The sequence below is a fragment of the Nilaparvata lugens genome, chromosome 1 (assembly GCF_014356525.2).
Source record: "Nilaparvata lugens isolate BPH chromosome 1, ASM1435652v1, whole genome shotgun sequence".
NCBI classification, from domain to species: Eukaryota; Metazoa; Arthropoda; class Insecta; order Hemiptera; family Delphacidae; genus Nilaparvata; species Nilaparvata lugens.
Genome location: NC_052504.1, coordinates 46424389 through 46445668, shown reverse-complemented (window position 1 = coordinate 46445668; position 21280 = coordinate 46424389). Strand labels below are relative to the sequence as shown.

At 36.4% G+C, this 21280-nt stretch overlaps 1 protein-coding gene across 3 annotated transcripts in view; it reads left to right on the top strand.

Annotated features, from left to right (window-relative positions):
- The window catches only part of LOC111049970 (probable sodium/potassium/calcium exchanger CG1090), a 110000-nt gene that overhangs the window by 71378 nt on the left and 17342 nt on the right, over positions 1–21280 (top strand). For 2 of the 3 annotated variants that reach the window (XM_039435155.1, XM_039435169.1), the window contains exons 2-5: positions 6384–6530; positions 15626–15857; positions 18496–18784; positions 20361–20691. In XM_039435155.1, coding sequence (XP_039291089.1) covers positions 6384–6530; positions 15626–15857; positions 18496–18784; positions 20361–20691 — 999 coding nt within the window. Of the gene's footprint in view, positions 1–6383; positions 6531–8096; positions 8260–15625; positions 15858–18495; positions 18785–20360; positions 20692–21280 lie in introns of those variants that run through there. The other variant, XM_039435162.1, reaches the window with a different exon arrangement.

Genomic DNA, 21280 nt, shown 5'->3' with positions numbered 1-21280 from the left:
AAGCAGACTATTCAATGATAATGTCCATCATTTTCATTGTATAAACCTTCCCATTTATAAAATAAAAACTAAAGACGAAAACAAACAATACAATATTGTGTTGTAGATTCATTCTTTCCCAAACTTTGAATTGAAAAGACTTTTGAAGTGGAAACACTTACCTTCTAGCAGTGACGACTTACTTGTTAGCAGAGTATGAAAATGACCAACAACAGGTCGAAAAGTAAGTGCTTCTACTTTTAGAGTGTTTTAAATGAAATATTAAAAACAAAAATAGTTCATAATTTCCACGAAATCACGAGAAAAAACCATCCATTACACAAGAAACTTGTGGTTCGCTGGAGGAGTCATACGCAGGAAAAGTGAGCAATAAAAACAAGACAAAATAAAAATACTAGGTGGAGTGTACAGAAATAATAGGATTGAAATATGAATAAACTTTGGAGAAAGATAGATAGTATATTGTAGAGGTGACAAAGGAGGGCGAATCACATGTTGAGGTACAGGGTATCAAGTATTTTATTCCATACATCTATTTGTTTTTAAATACAATAATTGAGCTTTAAAGCCTGGTTTTCATTAGTAGAGTTAGTGGTAGAGTTCCCTGGGCAAGTACCTACTAACTATATTGTGAACTCTCCCAATGAAAACGTTCATGGTAGAGTAGAATCATAGTAGAGTTCTAGTTTTTAGTAGAGTAGAGTGGTATAGCACCGTGGGATAGTACTCTACCACTAGCCTTCCCTCACCACCGCTTCTCACTCTACTCTAACACTACTATGCTAATGAAAACAGTCTCAAGCTAGTAGAGTAGAGTCTAATTTCATTTTCTTCTTAATAATGATAATTTATATTGCCGAAATCAATACATGTAACAATTCATAATAGATTAAGTATAAAATTAACTCCATGGAAATAATTCGATAATGGAGATCAAATTTAAAGAAAATTCAAACAAAACAATAGCCGTAGTTATTTCTTCAAGCAAAAGAGCTGCATATATCAATGCTTTTTGTAAAACTTTTGTGGCTGAACGGCGTTAATGAATGTTTCGTATTGACATTTTAAGGTTAGTTCTGTTCACTAGACAACACACTTTACCTACTATTCTCAATTGTAATAAAAAGAGTTACTCGACCAAGCAAGTAGAGTAGAGTTAGTTTGGTAAAGTTAGTATGCCAGTTACTCGACCACTAACTCTACTAGTGAAAACCAGGCTTAAGTTTACATTTCTAACAGCTCTGAATAAGTGATTCTCATGCAGCCTGTTTGAGAGTGATGGGTTAAAAGCATTATAAAATCTAGGAGGTAAACATATAATATGAATGATTTTGGAGAAGAGAGTGCACCTGAGCCTAGGGCGCCTGATACTGGAACCCCGCAGCCAGCTTTGTTGGACGACTACAAGAAACATAATTACTATAATCTATTTTTACACCTCTACTTACACTCATCTAAAAAACACTGATAGCACCTTAAAAACGTAGATGAGTCTTATTGGTAAAATTTTGAGATGGTAAAAGAGTGGGAAAATATGCTCGTCAAAATTTCTTTCAGCTATCAATCTGATGTTCTATATATTTCTGCATTTCTATAACTAGTCCAGGCAACGAATACTCGAATAAAGGTATAGAGGGAAAAGTTTGGAACACAACTTTCAACTCCACAGCTCTTTTAAGGATAGTAAGAGGATTAACATATCAAAAGTCCTCACCCCTACCCCCTGTGCTAAAGTGAGACATTTTTTGAAAAGAACACGTCTGCCGCCAATTTTTTTATCCTTTCGGACTTATAATTTTTGAACGATTGATGAAAAAACCGTGCTGATTATGAGCTGATAGAGCATCAAATTATTTTCAATTTGATGTATATTTTCACTATTTTACGCATTTCCCTACGACTGTTGCAGTAGTTTTAGTTTTGAGTGTCAAATCTCAAGATTTGCAACAAGGGACTTTTTTCGAATATCACACTATACTGCCATCATAAATTGGCAGTACGCTTCAGTATGAACATTCATATTGAGTTCCTATTTTAACGTCTGCGGAACTAAGCACAGGGGGTGTTTCTAAACTTTCTACCAAACAAAGACACTCAAAACTAAAACTACTGCAACAGTCGTATGGGAATGCGTGAAATAGTGGAATTGTACATGGAATGAAAGATACTTTAATGCTCTACAATATCGTAATCAGCACATTCTTGTTTCATCAATTGTTGAAAAGTTATAAGACTTGAAAGAGCGATAAAATGAAAGAAAAACTGGTTTTTCGAAAATGCATCACTTTGTCATTGACAAAAATGCATTATGACAAAGTGGTGAGTGCAAAGCTGATCAGGTAGTTCTGAATTTCCAGTAAGCTTCTAGTAAACTTTGTTTATTAGGCCTATTATTATAAGAAGGCTTCACATCATCGAATGACAAAAAATGTGCATTAGATGTGACATCAATGGAAGAAGTATAAAATTGTTCAAATAACTGTCATCAATTCTGACTCTGTAGAAATGATTCTAGATTTGAATATATTTAGGCTACTTACATCATGATAAGATGAGTTCATGAATGAATAAAGTAACGGATCCACTTTCAAAAGAGCATCAATTCTAATAAATTTTCAATCTTCTCCGTATGTGTTCTATACGGAGTCGACTACAATATTCAGTAGTATATTATATGAGTACATATTATGTACTAATGTAAATGTGGGTGTATCAGTACATTTTCGAAATGCAGAACTACAAGTCAATTCATCGAAAACCAACTCAAAGTTGACCTGCACTTTGTACTGGAAAGCAGGATAATGAATCCCACACAGACGGTGATAAGTGTCTGCAGGCTGCAAGCTATTTGCCGTCACGTTCTAAAATTGTAGCAGTTGTCGATTAACCAGCATTCTGATTGATATCAAAGACCGGAAAGTACAAGGTTAGTTGACAGATATTGTTCATAACATATTGCCGGGGCTTTTTGACATGAGAAACGGTTAGCTGCAGAGTGAGCCACGGTTGGTTCCATTTGCGTGATGAGAAGGGGGCGCGATATTTGCAAGTGTGTATTTTGCCACCGTCCGAGTGAGTGTAATATCCTCCTTTCATCGATCCCGCTATGCTCTCTGCTCCAGGCGTGGGACGAAATCCCCTTCCCCTCTCACCTTTTAGACCCCCTCCACCCAACCCATCCTATCATACCCATCAATCCCACTCACCTACAAGCACACACGCACAGTCTCACGCAAACAGTGTGCGGGTTGCATCCTACATTTTTCCAGGTGCTATCGGTCTTCTCTCTGAAACATTTCCTGACTAAATCACTCCTTTACAACATTATTATAATAACTGTCAGAGCTGAAAAATCTGAATTATAAACCTCTCAATATTCCTGTCTTTATAGGGGGGTTTCTGAGTAAGAGTAATATGATTTGTTCATGATTTATTCTTCAATATTTCTACTCCTATCTTTATGCAAATATCTTCTCTGTATTTGATGAAAGTGAGGTATTCTCAAAACTTCTGCTTGGATAGTTCATTGAGAAACTCTGAACGAAACCAAAACCATTTTTTGAATCAAAACCATTCTTCGTAAACTAGTGAATTATCAAATTTAGTTTGTGACAAAGGAATATGATGAATAAATACCTTTTTTCAAGTTATTAGGAAAATTGAAGGATCATCTATTACAATCTATTTCGGATTTTAGGCAGTGTAACATGGTTATTGCGGTCTTGGCCATAGCGACAAAATGAATATAACGTCATTTATTTATAGGTCCCGCTGAACATTGTGAAGACCTGGGATTTATCGTCAGTAAATTATAAAGCGTCTTATATGAAGATGAAAACGAATAAAATTGAGCCGAGAAGGACTGAGAAGATTGTTCAAAACAAAATTACATACTTGTTTGTGCAGTAGCACTTGCAATGATCGTGCTTATAACACTGTGAATATTGTCATATCCATTTTCCTATTAAAACTTTTGGGCCTATGTTTGTTTCTTTATACTTTATTTTGATTTTTAGACTTGAGTTTCTAGATATGATTAATTTATACATACTGTATATGTTAAAGTATGCATTTCCTAAATAATTACCTTTATTAAAAGTGTGTTTTCCATATGAAAACTAAGTTTTTTATTTTCTGCCGGTTTGAAATTAAGATTTCGAAACCTCTTTTATAGTGTCACACTGATATAGCTCTATTTAATGTGTGGTCCCTTAAATGACGTTTAGCCAAGTTCCACTGTATTTATGCGTTATATAGTTAGATAATCATTTAGTTAGGGGGACATTTATGCAATGATTTATGCTGAATCAGTGTATCACAGATTCTGATTCATACCATTATTGATTTTGATTTATTGTACGAATTATTACATAACCATACTCCATTAGTTGTGGAGGAGTAACACAACTAGATCAAGACAACGGCATTGAGCATTGATTGAATTTCATCAACTGAATGAATTATACAGTAATTGCAATAGGATGCGAATTGCTAAGTTATATTTGCACTGTTTGGAATTCATCCAAGACCAAATTAAAAGTAAACTTCCATATCTGGAAGTACATATCTTTTTCAGCCTGGATTCCGAGACTTGAATCTCTTATCACTCTCAGGTAGCCTAAATACTTTTGTACAATGTCCTAAATTCCATGTAAATCACTGTCACATGAATTAATGCATACTGTCTGAAATAAACTAAGTAAATCGAAAATTGGAAACTTCTTTTTGGTTTTCCACATGTATCTCCAGAATTATTCATTCCCCAAAACCTTGAACGTTTCTCGTCTAACCCACTGCCCAACCTATCACAGCTCCCTTCCATTTTTATACAGTCCTCTCATGAAAGTGTTTCCTGACACTCAGGTTTCCCTCCTTATCTCTCTTTCCACCTGATGTCATTTATCTGGGGCTTTCTTCGTTACTCTCACCTTTTTTCTCTGGAATTTTTTCCCTGTACTTTTTCGGTACATTCTTCTCCAGATCTCTCCCTCCTCCATTTTCTCTCCCCCTTCCTTTACCCTTTCACTCACTCCCCAGCTCTCTCACCCTCTCGTTCCTTCTCTCTCTCTCTCTTCTCTCTCTCTCTCTCTCTCTCTCTCTCTCTCTCTTCCTTCCTAAAGTATGAGTTTCCCTTCCCTCTTCCTCTAATGGGCGTCTGACGCATATCATTACGCTAATGAGCGTAAAACGACGATGCCTTACTGTCTTTCGTTAAAGCTCTTAAAAATTCCATAAAAATACACCAAGCTCTGCTTTGTTCCAGGAATGTTCAGAGATATTACCATCATTTTTTTCTCCCTTGAAGGCTTTTGTAATTTGTTTGAAAGCTCATCCAACAGTGAATATTATAGGGCAGGGGGTATTGATAGAACAAGAATATTCATCACGTAAAATCAATAACTCCTGAAAGGCTTCCACTAAAGGTGATTGTAATTTCATAATGTGGAGCTCATTAAAAATTCTCCAGTATTCTAAATCAATCAATCAATTCGAAATTCTGGAAAAGGAATAATACATGCTGAGATACTCCTTAGTATAAAAAGTAGTGTCTACAAAGTCTGTCTGACTCCCCTTATTGCTTCAATATGAATGGTTACTAGAATTCTCTGATCATTTTCATTTTTATCTTCATCTGGAGTGTAAGTAGCAATGAAGAATCAATGAATAGTATTCGTGATTATTATTTTGATAGATATTTTCTGATGAGTGACAGTGATGACTAGTTCCATTCTACTATCAAACTCACACTATATAATATTTCAAGATCTAGTGACGTTACAAACAAAATGTATTATAAAATGAATCAGTTCAATTCTTAAAAAGAGGTCAAAGATCACTGATCAGTAAGGTACCAGTAATTTGGAGAGAATATCAGAGTAGGCCTTCTGCTATATTGCAACTCATTATAATAAAAATTAAAAGAGAGTGGAAATTACGATGGCTTACAAAACTGATGGCCAGTAATGGAATATGTAGTTTCTCCAATATTCACATTGGAATTTGAGCTTATACTTATTTCACCATTTGACACGATAAAAATTATTCTAAAAACTAAAAACACCATTTAATTAGTATTCACATTGTTCAAGTAATTATCAGTTGCAATGCATAAACTGAACCAATGTGAACCTAATATTGCCTCTAAAGTGAAAATTTGAATGTATTGCCCATTTAATAGTACATAGTTTCTTTGTGATACTGTATTTGTCATGTAATACTGAATCTACCATGTCTACCACTTTGACATCCCACAATTATCAAGAAAATCATTACCTCCATTTCAGCAGTTTAAATTTCAAAAGTGTGACATTTCCAGTGAATTCTTCCGATTTTCCAATAGTCTATTTTTAATCATTGTTTGATAAGAGTTGCATATTTTTCAGATGACGGAGACAGTCAATTGTACAGGATTCCCGACCAGGTCTGGCAGACTACTCAGAAGAAGATTCATATGGAGTCTTGGCATCCTCATCTACGCTTTAGTTCACATCACTCTTCAAGAAAGTCCACCTGACACAAAAATTAAATCTGTGAGTGAATTATAATACTTACTTGATCGAAGCCTCTTCTACCTTGCGGTGTAGAGTTTACGAGAGATTTCCATCTATCACGATTCTTCGCCAAACTACAAATCACTCTCCAATCACCACCCCTAGCCTCCAAATTTCTCTGGAGGTCATCAGACAATCTTTTCCTCGGTCTTCCTGCTCGCCTTCTTCCCTCTGCCTTACATTCCCATATCAGTTTTGGTAGCCTCTTCTCGCCCATCCTTATTACATGGTTGAATGAATTATAATAAGCCAAATTAACCAAATTCCACTCACAAAATTCTGATCTCATTTCGCTTCATAGGATAGTTGTTAGTAAAGTTTGGTTTTTGAGAATTTTTAAATTTTGGTTTTTGAAACGTTTATACACGACTCACTCTATTTTTAGACTTAAGGAAGAGGGACGAGTAGTTTTATCGTATTCCAAATCCATTGCGTCAGGTTCCACATGCTGTTCCATATGAATAATTTGACGAATCTCATATAAATTCATGGGACTAATTTTTTACATTTCCGTGAATCAATCATTGCTGTCATCGATAATATTCAATTGGACTTTCTTCCTTGAACTCATTGTGTCATTAATCACAATAATGACAGTTGAATGCATAGATGTCACATCATTTTTCTTGCCAGATGAGTTCCTTGATACTGAGTAGCTTTGAGTTCATCAATATCGCTATGTCAAAGTATTACATCGTTGTATCAATCTCTGCAATCACTATTCCATCAATCAATATTAATATGTAGAAACAGATCGGTAAATCAAAGCGAAGGTTCCTTATTGATCTCTACTTAACTTTCTTAACTTTACACATGTACTCAAAATATGTTGACATTTTTCCACAATTCAAAAAGTTAGATTAATTTGCAACTATATTCATGATAAACAAATTGATATATTTGATCATCCTGATCATCGGCGAAGAGGAATGTATGTACCTTGGACTACTCCAGCTCAATTCCCATTTGCTACATTTTTGTGTCCATTTCTTTAGAGCAGTACACATTTATAAATTTAGGATAGGGTTGGAGAGAGGCAGGAACCCTGTTTGACCCCTTTGGTTTGAGAAAAGGCTTCAGAGTTTTTATCGCCAATTTTTATTACTGCTTGATATTTGATTGATATAATAATAATTCATCATATTTTATGTTTACAAGTAGGCCTACGATTTATAAAGAACTTGGAATAGACAATAAAAATTTCGACTGTGATTCTGTTCCATTAATTGTTCACAAATAATAAAATGATTGAAATTGAGTGAACATCATCATAAGAAATACAGTATGACATACTGAAATGAAGGAAAATTACTTTAGCCTATTGTATGTAATTTGAATGTATTGCCCATTTAATAGTACATAGTTTCTTTGTGATACTGTATTTGTCATGTAATACTGAATCTACCATGTCTACCACTTTGACATCCCACAATTATCAAGAAAATCATTACCTCCATTTCAGCAGTTTAAATTTCAAAAGTGTGACATTTCCAGTGAATTCTTCCGATTTTCCAATAGTCTATTTTTAATCATTGTTTGATAAGAGTTGCATATTTTTCAGATGACGGAGACAGTCAATTGTACAGGATTCCCGACCAGGTCTGGCAGACTACTCAGAAGAAGATTCATATGGAGTCTTGGCATCCTCATCTACGCTTTAGTTCACATCACTCTTCAAGAAAGTCCACCTGACACAAAAATTAAATCTGTAAGTGAATTATAATACTTACTTGATCGAAGCCTCTTCTACCTTGCGGTGTAGAGTTTACGAGAGATTTCCATCTATCACGATTCTTCGCCAAACTACAAATCACTCTCCAATCACCACCCCTAGCCTCCAAATTTCTCTGGAGGTCATCAGACAATCTTTTCCTCGGTCTTCCTGCTCGCCTTCTTCCCTCTGCCTTACATTCCCATATCAGTTTTGGTAGCCTCTTCTCGCCCATCCTTATTACATGGTTGAATGAATTATAATAAGCCAAATTAACCAAATTCCACTCACAAAATTCTGATCTCATTTCGCTTCATAGGATAGTTGTTAGTAAAGTTTGGTTTTTGAGAATTTTTAAATTTTGGTTTTTGAAACGTTTATACACGACTCACTCTATTTTTAGACTTAAGGAAGAGGGACGAGTAGTTTTATCGTATTCCAAATCCATTGCGTCAGGTTCCACATGCTGTTCCATATGAATAATTTGACGAATCTCATATAAATTCATGGGACTAATTTTTTACATTTCCGTGAATCAATCATTGCTGTCATCGATAATATTCAATTGGACTTTCTTCCTTGAACTCATTGTGTCATTAATCACAATAATGACAGTTGAATGCATAGATGTCACATCATTTTTCTTGCCAGATGAGTTCCTTGATACTGAGTAGCTTTGAGTTCATCAATATCGCTATGTCAAAGTATTGCATCGTTGTATCAATCTCTGCAATCACTATTCCATCAATCAATATTAATATGTAGAAACAGATCGGTGAATCAAAGCGAAGGTTCCTTATTGATCTCTACTTAACTTTCTTAACTTTACACATGTACTCAAAATATGTTGACATTTTTCCACAATTCAAAAAGTTAGATTAATTTGCAACTATATTCATGATAAACAAATTGATATATTTGATCATCGGCGAAGAGGAATGTATGTACCTTGGATTCCTCCAGCTCAATTCCCATTTACTACATTTTTGTGTCCATTTCTTTAGAGCAGTACACATTTATAAATTTAGGATAGGGTTGGAGAGAGCAGAAACCCTGTTTGACCCCTTTGGTTTGAGAAAAGGCTTCAGAGTTTTTATCGCCAATTTTTATTACTGCTTGATATTTGATTGATATAATAATAATTCATCATATTTTATGTTTACAAGTAGGCCTACGATTTATAAAGAACTTGGAATAGACAATAAAAATTTCGACTGTGATTCTGTTCCATTAATTGTTCACAAATAATAAAATGATTGAAATTGAGTGAACATCATCATAAGAAATACAGTATGACATACTGAAATGAAGGAAAATTACTTTAGCCTATTGTATGTAATATGAATGTATTGAGAGAACTTCATTTAATGTAAAGCTCTTCATAATGTAGATGTTCCTCTACAGAAAATCAAATATAGAACACTAAAGAAACTTCAAAGAATAAAATTAGGAATTTGGTTTGATTTCAAAAAAATCACTTCCATCCAAAACATTCCATCATCTACCATTCCAGAAAATATCTTACAAGAATACAAGATGTTTATTTGCCATAAAATAAAACAAGATTACAATAGGCATCGTCAGTTAAACAATATTTTCATTTTTAAAACAATTGAGTCGATTTGTCACATTCATAAATTCAATTTATAAATTCACATTTATCATTACAATTTAAATACTCATCTGTTGAGTAAAACCCTCTAACCTTAAGCCATCTAGCAATAGTTATTTTAAAAATGTTCAGCGGCAACAATCTAATGGACAAAGGCAGCTTGTTATACAGTTTACATTATAGATAACTGTGGCTTTTCAATGTTTTGCTTAGTCAAACACACGGTGTTAACAAGTCATATCTATGTCTTGTATGAAATGTATGAACAGTACCTATCATTGGAAGTGAACTGATTTAAATTTCCCTTGACATACGGTTTGAAAAAACTTGACAAAACTTAACTAAGACTTGACATCAAGTTTTGAAAAATGCGTGACCGAGTATGATTATTCATACTATTCATTATTTCAGCAATAAGACTTCATAATTAAAAACTTCATTACATATATATATATATATATATATTATATATATATATATATATATATATATGAATAATCATACTCGGTCACGCATTTTTCAAAACTTGATGTCAAGTCTTAGTTAAGTTTTGTCAAGTTTTTTCAAACCGTATGTCAAGGGAAATTTAAATCAGTTCACTTCCAATGATAGGTACTGTTCATACATTTCATACAAGACATAGATATGACTTGTTAACACCGTGTGTTTGACTAAGCAAAACATTGAAAAGCCACAGTTATCTATAATGTTTATTATTATAGACTCTATTATTTTCTCTTTTAGGCCCAATTCACACAGAAATGGTGATGGCATGGACTTGGCGCTGACTTTTTCACTTTAAACTACGTACAAGCTTACGCGCTTGCGCGACAAACGCGCGTTTCTTGAACAATGATTCGTCTTGTACGTGAGATCGAGCGCGAGCAGATCGTTTTCCGCCAGTGTCGGCGGGAGCTTGGCCAGTTCGTTGCACACGAACCACAATCGCGTGACCTGCGATCATCTTGCTTCTCGCGTTCAGTTTGTGTATCGCGTAGCGCTCTCTGAAACAGAATAATCCAATGCAAACAGAACAGGCGTGGCGTTAATATAGGAGTGGCGTTGATGAGACAAAAGTCTGCGCTAGCGAGCGCCGTATGCCGCTTCCGTGTGAATTCGACAGTCCAATCAAACGGTCGTTTTTCAGGAAACAGCCCCGAAAAAATTTTTCTTGTTGGTTCTATATACGTATACAAAATTGAATACAATAATATTTCCAATAGATTTAGTGGTTTCACGATTTCACGATTTCTGGTTTTTGAGCTACAGATTTTCAAAAAAGAGGTATTTTTCAAAGTATATTTTTGAAAATTCTGGAAACTCACTACTTTCACTATACAACTTATACAAATTGGAATAATGATGAAAAATGACATATTACGTGAAAGTACAATTAATTCTGTACAAGATTCTGAAGAAATTTTGAAATTTAGTACATTGTCCTTTTAGGTTATTTAGAAAAATTTGAATCTAGCCGATCTGAAATCCTTTCCCTGTCATTGTCGACGACGGCATTTACGCACAAGCCAAAACTTACCTTTAAAGCTGCGTACAGACTTGAGCGCCACGAACATGCGCATTTCACTTTCATCAGCTGATTATATATGTAATAATTATAATAATAATAATAATCGCCTTTATTGATCAAATATACAACAATTTGTTACAAGAATATTTCTCTATAAGTATTACACTACTGGCATGGATAAGATCCGTCCGGGGGGAGAGGAAAAAGATATTTTTTCCCTTTTTCAAGTTGCAAAAAGTTGACAATGCTACATTAATTATATTTAAACGATATGGCAAAGAAGTTTTTTTATTATTATTACAGTATTGCAAAAGAAGATACGTTTTAAGAAAATTTTAGAAATTGAACTCCTGGATCAATGAATACCTGTACTGCCAAGCAGCCCTACAGTAGCGGCTAACATCTCTCCAGTCACTGCCATTCAGGTACCTCTTCAGCTCCTCTCTCGACAGCAAGCCTCTCCTCAGGTAAGCGCACCGTATCTCACGTAGTATGGGGCATCTGGCGACGAAATGCATCACATCCTCTTCTTCCTTCCAGTTGCACAGGGAGCACAGCTTCACTGGCTGATTGAACGTGTATCTGTTCAACTGGATCAGCTCTGTTCGCGCCTTGAAGAGCCATTTGATTAGTGCGAAGTCTTCCTGCTCACTGATGTAACTGGTGGCTTCTAGCTCTAGCTCGCAGTAGAGGAAGGTGCCTCACTTCTTAGCCGCTTTATCTTGCTGTCCATTATGAGTCTCTCCTTCATCGTCGTCAATAAGCTGCTGATAGAGACATTCTGCGAGAGTATTTCCGTGGCATTGATGCCGTGCTGCCTTTCAAGCACATTCCAGTCATTGACAACAAAAGTCCCTGTTCGTGTGATCTCCTCCAACAATAATCTGGGATATCTGGCAATGGGTAGTTTCATGCACCTTCTCATGTATTTCACATGCAATTTAACAGTATACAAGAATAGTGGTAGACATCCAGTTTCCAAGAGTAGGGTAGAGTCTGGTGCCCACACAGGGAGGCTGAATATTTTTTTAATGAAGAGTCGTTGCACCTCTTCTACATCTTCATATATCCTTGCACCCCATACTTGAGCTCCATAATACAGAATTGACCTAGTTACCGCATCAAACACATTGCATTTAGCCTTGAATGATATATTGTTTTGTGACAGCAGCCGATGAAACATTTCCAGGGTGATTTTTGCCGAAGATGATCTTTATTTGAGGTGACTAGCAGGAGATAGCTTGGATGACAGGTCAATTCCCAGATATTTGTAGTTGTTCACTACCTCAATCACTTCATTATTGTATCTCTACACATCATGTCTTCCTATCCTACCACCTTTTCTGAAGATAATTATTTTTGACTTGGCCAGATTCACTTGCAAGTTCCATTTCACACAATAAGCTTCAAGATTTGCTATCATTCTCTTCAGACCTATCCTATCTGGAGCAAGCATTACTATATCATCAGCATATGCCAGGAGTTTGATGTATACATGCTTCATCTTTATTCCTCCATCAAGGCAATCTACTAAATCATTAATAAGCAATGCAAATAGAATCGGGCTCAATAGGCATCCTTGCTTTACACCTGTGGTTGTTTCAAAATCTCTTGAGAGTCCCTGACTTCCCCATACTCTAGCAAATGATCCATGATATAAATCTCTTAGCGCATTCAGCATTTTTGATGTCATACCAATCTAAGAAAGCTTATACAAAAGAGAATGTCTGTCTATTTTATCGAATGCGGATGAGAAATCTTCGAAGAATGCATAAACTTTCTGTCCCTTTGTATTCAGTTGGATGTGGACAATGCTCATAATATTGAAAATATTGTCAATTGTTGAGTAGGACTTTTTGAAGCCTGCTTGGAATTCTCGTAAAATCTTATGGTGGTGAATCCATTTTTCTAGCTTATCCAGCATAATCCCAGCATAAAGCTTACCTATAGAGTTCACAAATGATATTATTAGTGTCGATGCAGGTGGATTCTGTTTCAGTTGGGAAGTCCTCTTTCTCTCACGAGCCGCAGAGAGTGATGTTAGGTCAGGCTCCTCCAAATATTTATCGACCGTCTCTTTTGTTAATTCATCTGCAGAGATATATTTTCCATTTATCAGAAGTTCAACTCCCTTTACTTTGACTTCATAGCCGACGGCTCGCAGACGCCTTTGAGTTAGATACAGCACCTTCTTCTTTTCCCTCGTCTCCTTATCACAATCCGGAGACACAAGCAGCTTAAGATGTTTCAAATTCGCCCCTTGCCTTTTCATACTTCATACCAAGGACAAAATGATTGGGCTCCTTATACCGGGACCTGCATTTCCTAGACGTTTAACAAAATCTATATCATTTTCTTTCAGTTCGACCTTCAATACTCTGTTACTTATATCCAGAATTTTCTCCAAGACCTTCTCACGCTTCTCACCCTCTTCCTCCTCCATTCCGTAGAATATGAGATTTTTATCACGACGCATGGATTCAATAACTCTCCGCTGCTGTTGTATTTCGCGCTTGAGCCGCTCATTCTCTTTGGTCACCTCATCGATTTTTCTATTCTGCTCCTCAAACGTCGATGCAATATTTAGGGCACTAATCTCCTGCCTAACAATCGTTCATTGATTTCATTTTTAATTTTTCCAGCATTGCAATCATACGCTTTTCGTCTAATGCCATTCCGAAATTTGCACAATATAAACCTACCAGAATTCCGTTAGTGACTGAATTTTATTCGTTAATTAATAACTAATGATCACAATCATAGATTGAGATTTATTCTGGACTTTATTCGTCAATAAACGCCAATATAGGAAAATACTGTTCAATCAATGACCACAGATCATTTATTAATTTCTTGAAAGACTGCAAGTGAAATCAGTACGAAATCATCCAACAAAGCAACTTATCAAAGCTGTATTAGCAGTTCAATAGAGAAAATTCAAAACATCCGCCAAGTAGGCTACTTTTGAAGTAAGATGACGCTGCAATCGCAGACAGCAGCTCTTGGTTGAAATCAAACAGTCAGCAATTCAGAATTTTAGGGGGTGGGTGGGAAATGTAACCACCTCCTCTATAACAAAGATAAGATAGTGTTCAAACAAAAGTTATGGCTTCTTCAATCCTTGAGACTAGGCGAAACGTTTGTAACAAGAAAATCCATCTCTATTTCTACTTACGGGATCACAAATATATTTCACACAAATGATGAAAGTCACTATTCAAACCGGTATGCAAATTTTCACATCAATCACTGTACAACAAAACACTTAAACAACTTAGAATTTGAGCATCGACGTAAACAACAACTTTAACTGCTTATCAGTCATATATATGTATTTGTACAGAAAGATTCATATATAATAAGCGTATCATCAGCTGGTGAAAAGCGAAATGTGTGTGTTCATGGCGCTTAAGTCTGTACGCAGCTGGTGGTATTTTTGTTCGGTAAACTATCGCAGAATCGTGGATTGTTGAGGATACGTGAATCCGGTTTCTAACTTTTACAAAATTCAAAATCAGTCTTTTTAAACCTTCAGATATTATCCTAAAGTCTAGAGTAGTATTTTTCTAGATAAACTTACAGTTCTACTGAATCATCATCATCATCATCATCATCGTCATGGATTAGGCTTTTCAAGCCTGTTCCGGCGTCCATCTCTTCCTCGGTCTACCAATACTTCTTCTGCCTATTGGCTTGTGGAGTAGGGCATTCAATGGGAAACGGTCTTCAGGCATTCTAAGGACATGACCTGACCACTTATTTCTATATGTATTTATCAAACTCAACACTGGTTGGACATCACATGCTCTTCTTATATTTTCATTCCGAATCCGATCCTCTCTTGTGCATCCTTTGACTTGTCTAAGGAAACGCATCTCTGCTAACTGTATTCTTGATTCAAGCTTCCTTGTCAGCACCCATGCTTCACTTCCGTAAGTCAAAGTGGGTATCGCCATGGTTCTATAAAATTTGATCAAGGTGTTCTTCCGGGCTCTACCTTTAAGGGATCGAGTGATTGCTCCGCATACCAAGTTGAATTTTGATATTTTTTTTTGGACATCCTGGTCGTAATCATATGTGATGTCGCAGCCTAAATATTTGAAATTTGAAATCTGCTCCAGAATCCTGTCTCCTAATACTATTTTTGATCGTATCGGCCACTTGCCGTTAAAAGCCATGATTTTCGTTCTACTGAATATAAGTATCATTTTTGGGCATTGTAGGTTAGTGCAACAAGCACAAGTACCTCGTCGGAAGGCATAGTTTACTACCGACAGCGGCGACAGAACTGCACACCCCCCGCCATCGAGCAGTTCCCCCGGCCGTCGATGGGCCCCTGGTGGCGCAAGCATGGCGGCCTCATCTTCCACATACTCATCTGCGTCTACTCCTTCATCGGACTCGCCATCGTCTGCGACGAGTACTTCGTCACGTCTCTGGATAGAATATGCGAAGGTCAGTGGGTCATTTAAATGATCAAATATTATTATTCAACATTCTTATCAAGGTGCAAACATTTTGAAAATATTCCGGATGGTATATTCTACGTCCATTATTATTATTTACACTGCTCATGTAACCATTTGATGGGCTGTTCAAATAAAATAAAATTGATAGACTGATATCCTATGTTCCACTATAATTCAAAGACCCTGAAGTTCTACAATATATTAATATGACCAAATGTAATATATTCAAATGCCAATGCCTGCCGGTGGGATTCTAACCCACGACCAGGTAGCGCCAGCAGACTGAAGGGTGCAACGCCTTATATAAGATGCGAAGAGAATGACAAACGTTATAATATTAAAAAAAATCTAATAGATTTCAGTATTAGCCAAATAGCCACAGTATTTGAGCCTGTTTACATGACAGCGATTCATGCTCGGTTGTCGCGTAGTTGACCAACCGAGCGGTTGGCAGGTATAGGGAAACACATGGTGCCGTACACATGAAACGCTCGGTTTTAGTAGTCGCCGGCGAATCGCGGCGGTTGTAGTTTCCAGTCCAACCGCTCTCTATTATAGATAGATACCTGAATGCATACTATCTCATCATCACCCCGTACACTCCTTCTCTGTAGTCAATAGTCTAATCTTTCGATCTCTTCATCTCACGGACGAAAAAAGCAAAGAAGAGGAGATCAAGACAATCAAATCCATACTGAAGTGTATAATGGCTACAATAATAGAATAATCGAAAAATCATTGAAAAAACAACTGACGCCTCCAATCCCCGAAGAAAAACTCAAGGAAGAGAAAGCATTCGAAAAACCGTCCTTCTTCCATACATCAGGGGTACTACCGACCGTATTGGAAGAATACTGGAAAAACATGAAATCAACATATATAAAACATATGACCCAGTGTTCCCGAGCATCTCAAGTCTACTATTCAAATATCTGAGCCAGCTGATGACAGGACAATAACGCTGGAGACACAAGTCTGTTATCTCTTCATAGTGAATGATTTAATAGAATCAACAGTAGCCAACAGTTTGCAATTGAATAATCACATTTTCTCGAATTTTGAGCTTATTTTCAATTTTAGGTGAAAATGTTACTGAACATAGATCGTTGAAATTTTCATGCAGAATCTTTTCCACTTGAAATTTTTTGTTTAAATTGTATCTAAAGCCTGATAATTGGGAATCTAAAATCAAACTTTGCATGGATGGGTTGGAGCTTCTGGAATTTTTACAGATATGGGACTCCTGGCAGTTGATAGAGCTTATCAATAACTATTTTACGTATGAATTTGATCAAAATCGTTGGAGCCGTTTTCGAGAAAATCGCGAAAAACCAAGTTTTTTACAACATTTTCGCCATTTTAGCCGCCATATTGAATTGCATTTGATCTAAATTGTTCGTGTCGGATCCTTATAGTTTAAGGACCTTAAGTTCCAAATTTCAAGTCATTCCGTTAATTGGTTGATGAGATATCGTGTACACAGACTCACATACACACACACACACACACACACACACACACACACACACACACACACACACACACACTCAGGGGACTCAGGGGACCTTGAAACGTATAGCAATTTAGAAATTGGGGTACATATTTTTTTCGGAAAGCAATACTTTCCTTACCTATGGTAATATGGCAAGGAAAGTAAAAACATCGTGGATCTATATACTGGTAAATAGATAAAGATGTGAACATAGAAGGTCGGTCGCGAACGTAACATACAATGAAAGCTAAACATCGACCTGACCGTTCTATATTAGCACGATGACTACAAATGTTTTTATATTGCCAGCTGATCAGTGGCAACGATCTACACCGCGACCCACTCGTTCTGTACGCACCTTTGGTCGTTTCAGCTAACCTGGCTGCCATCTATTTGATTTATTTAAATATAGAATGTGGCTGATCGATTGTGAATGATAAGCTGTGATTTTTTAACATATTCGAATGAGCTTTAACTGAAGAAGAGAGTACTTGTTCTTCTCTTAGAACTTGTTCTTATTCAAACTCTCAGTCTCTCCCTTAATCGATTCTGTAATCAGAAAATAATCGAATTATTTTTGCAAGCTTGTTGAGTGTAGAATAATAATTATTTAAATAGGCAGGTGAAATACATAGGAGGTAGGTGTACAAGGCGATTCATGTAACATTGTTTATAAACGTCTTAACGAACTCTCCCGTACTAGAAAATCATCCTATTGGAGTATAAGATCATTACAACAATTACAGTGAAAACTCCACTGTTGTATTCACGCAGACATGGTTCCACTTGTTGATCACAGATCTATTGGAATTGATTTTAAATTGCATTAATGTTTATCATATTTTGTGCAAAATTCAATTTTCTCTGAGGACTTGACAATATCTATATTATTTTGTTGCTTTTGTGCTTATCCTCCTCTTACTACTACTTCTCCTTCTCTTCCTCATCCCCCTTCTCTTCCATCTCTCCCTTCTTCTTATATATCTCTCTTCTTCCTCTCCTCTTCTCTTCTCTTGTCTCTCCTCTTCTCTCTTCTTCTCATATATCACGTATTATTATAGAATGTCTATTGGGCAGAGTTAAAGTTTGTGTGTTGACCTACGGTAATCATAATAATCGTCATATTGGGCAGAGTTTAAGCTGAGCCCAGACGTGGCGGGCGCGACATTCATGGCGGCAGGGTCGTCGGCGCCCGAGCTGGCCACTGTGGTGATCGGCGTGTTCTTCGCCAAGGACGACATCGGCGTGTCGGGTGTGATCGGCTCGGCTGTCTTCAACATCATGTTCGTCATCTCCATCTGCGCCATGTTTGCAGGCACTGTTTCCTACCTCAACTGGTGGCCGCTCTGTCGTGACTGCTTCTTCTACGCCCTCAGCATCCTCATCATGCTCTGCGTCATATTCGACGAGAAAATATCCTGGTATGTCAGTATGAACCACATTCAAATTGTTTAGGAATCCAACGATCTGTTTGGATCTGTTAGATTGGTATTAAAATTTATAAATTTCTTGATTGGAGATGTATTTTGAATAATCATTCACAAAACTCAAGTACATAATATTTTTCGCTTACAATATTAGGCTATAACAAAAAAATTGAATCACAAGAGACTACCATCTTACGACGATAATATCGTGAAGATATTCCACATCCAAGCTATAACTACAATGCAAACTCACTTACTGTTGTTGATTATCGGCGGTATGTTGAAAATCATAAAATAATTATTTGGAAAAAGTGAAATACGGTACATTTTAAACTTCTAATAACTTTGATTTCTTGCGAGCATAATATTGATAAGTTTAAAAATTTGCAGAATATTCTATTTATACAACCAATTCAAGTTGAGTTCGAACTCTCCAATTGAATGAGATTTGGCTTTCTGATTTACCGTAGCTAAGGAGATTGAAAAGTGATTTCATTACCGGTACTCTGTCTATCATATTACTTGGTTGTTTGGATTTATCGAGTTTCAACTGATCCTTCCACCATGGGCACAAAAAAAAGAATTAGCTTCTTTCCATGTTCATAATGTTCTTTCCTCCGTAACCATGAGCTACTTCTATCTGCTTGAAAAATGTCTACACATCTCCAACTAGCTTCTTCATATCACTCTATCACTATACATATTGATGTAGAAATAATGTATTGAACTCGACGGCTGACGACAGTCTTGCATTAGTTCAAGTTTAAGGCATCATCAGACTCAGAACTCAGTAGCCATATATTGGGTCTTCAATAATATTCTCATAACCAATTCATACCATACTGGAAGTCATTGTCACTAATAACGAGCTATATATTAACTTCAGCTATTAATTGAATAAATAAATATGTTTTATCGTAGTAGCAAGTGAGAACATCAAAATGCAATACAACGTCAACTGGTAACAACAAAAGTAAACACATAACATATAAATATAACTATTAGGTACTATAAGTCACATATTGTACATAAATAAATCATTATAAATAATCTACAGAAATTTTTCTCTGATCTCAATGTAATAATCATCTAATAAGTATAATTGTATAGATACAATTCTTTGACAAAATTACCTTTTATTTATTTTTAAATTTTGTAATATCCAGGTTTCTGATAGGAAGAGGTAGAAAATTGAATAATTTTATCGCTATATGGATAAATGTTTTTTGAGTCCTGGTGTAATTGAACCTGATCAGACCTAAAGCACTCCTATTTCTTGTTCTATATGAGTGATGTAAACCCAAGTCATCATATAAATTAATATTTTCTTCTATGTACAGTAGGCTCTGGAAAATGAATAGTGCAGGTACCGTGATCACACCAAGATGAACAAACCCCTCTCTACAATGAGCTCGGGAAGGGAGACCACAGATCAGTCTGATACATGTTTTTTGCATTCTCAGTAGCCTTACACTAGAGGACTTATGACCCCAGAGTAAGTTACTTTATGAGTTTCCAAAACGGTCGATAGTATGTATATATAGATTGTATGAAACGTCCTCATCCCCAGGAAAGAGAGTCTATTCATGCTGATCACGTACGTGGGCTACTGTGTAGCACTGGCCTACAACAAGAGCCTGGAGGAATGGGCGCGACAACTGCCGATCCCCTGTCGCGACCTGAATCAGGTGACGGCCGAACAAGAGGACCAACACCTGGTCACCTACAGGCACCTGGACGACAAGCAGCAGGCCGGAGGCGGTGACAAGGTGCTGGACTTTGGGTCGACGGGCGGCACCAACCAAGTGACGTCACCCGGGCAACAGCAGCCGCCTCCAGTCCCACCCCCACCTCAGCCTAAGCCCGATTACTACAAAGCCAAGGAGCCTGACGCTAATCAGGTAAATTTATCAAATTCAACAAGATTCAATTAAAATAAATTATTTCTAGAGATTTGAAATATAATTATTATTGGTTTAACATTTGATTCACTATTCAGGTGGGAAACCCCATTGATGAGACATTATTAATGATTTAGTATTCCATACATTTTTCAGGTGAAAAACAACCCTCTAATAAAGGGTCTACTTCACAAAAAACCAAGCTTGTTAACACTTATACCTCAAACTGTAATCCACTTGTTGAGTATCACTTCAATCTGAAATGTGCTACCGTAGCAGCATTTCTGTTTTCTATGCTCTTATATACTGTCTCTTACAAGATTATTCTGGAAAACCTCAATCTTTCTTCTTCTCAAGTTCAGTCAATATTTCTGCTACTCTCTACTCTCTGCAAACATGAATTGACGATATTGTCTAAAATTGTATTTGTATAAGCGCATGGGATTCAGATTACAGTCATTAACAACCAATTCTCAAATGACATTTCATTCACACACGTCACACTAAAAGAAACAAACTAGGTGAAATTGATAAAAAATTAACAAACACAATGTGAACAAAAAGGCTACTGAATAATGAAAAGTTGTGC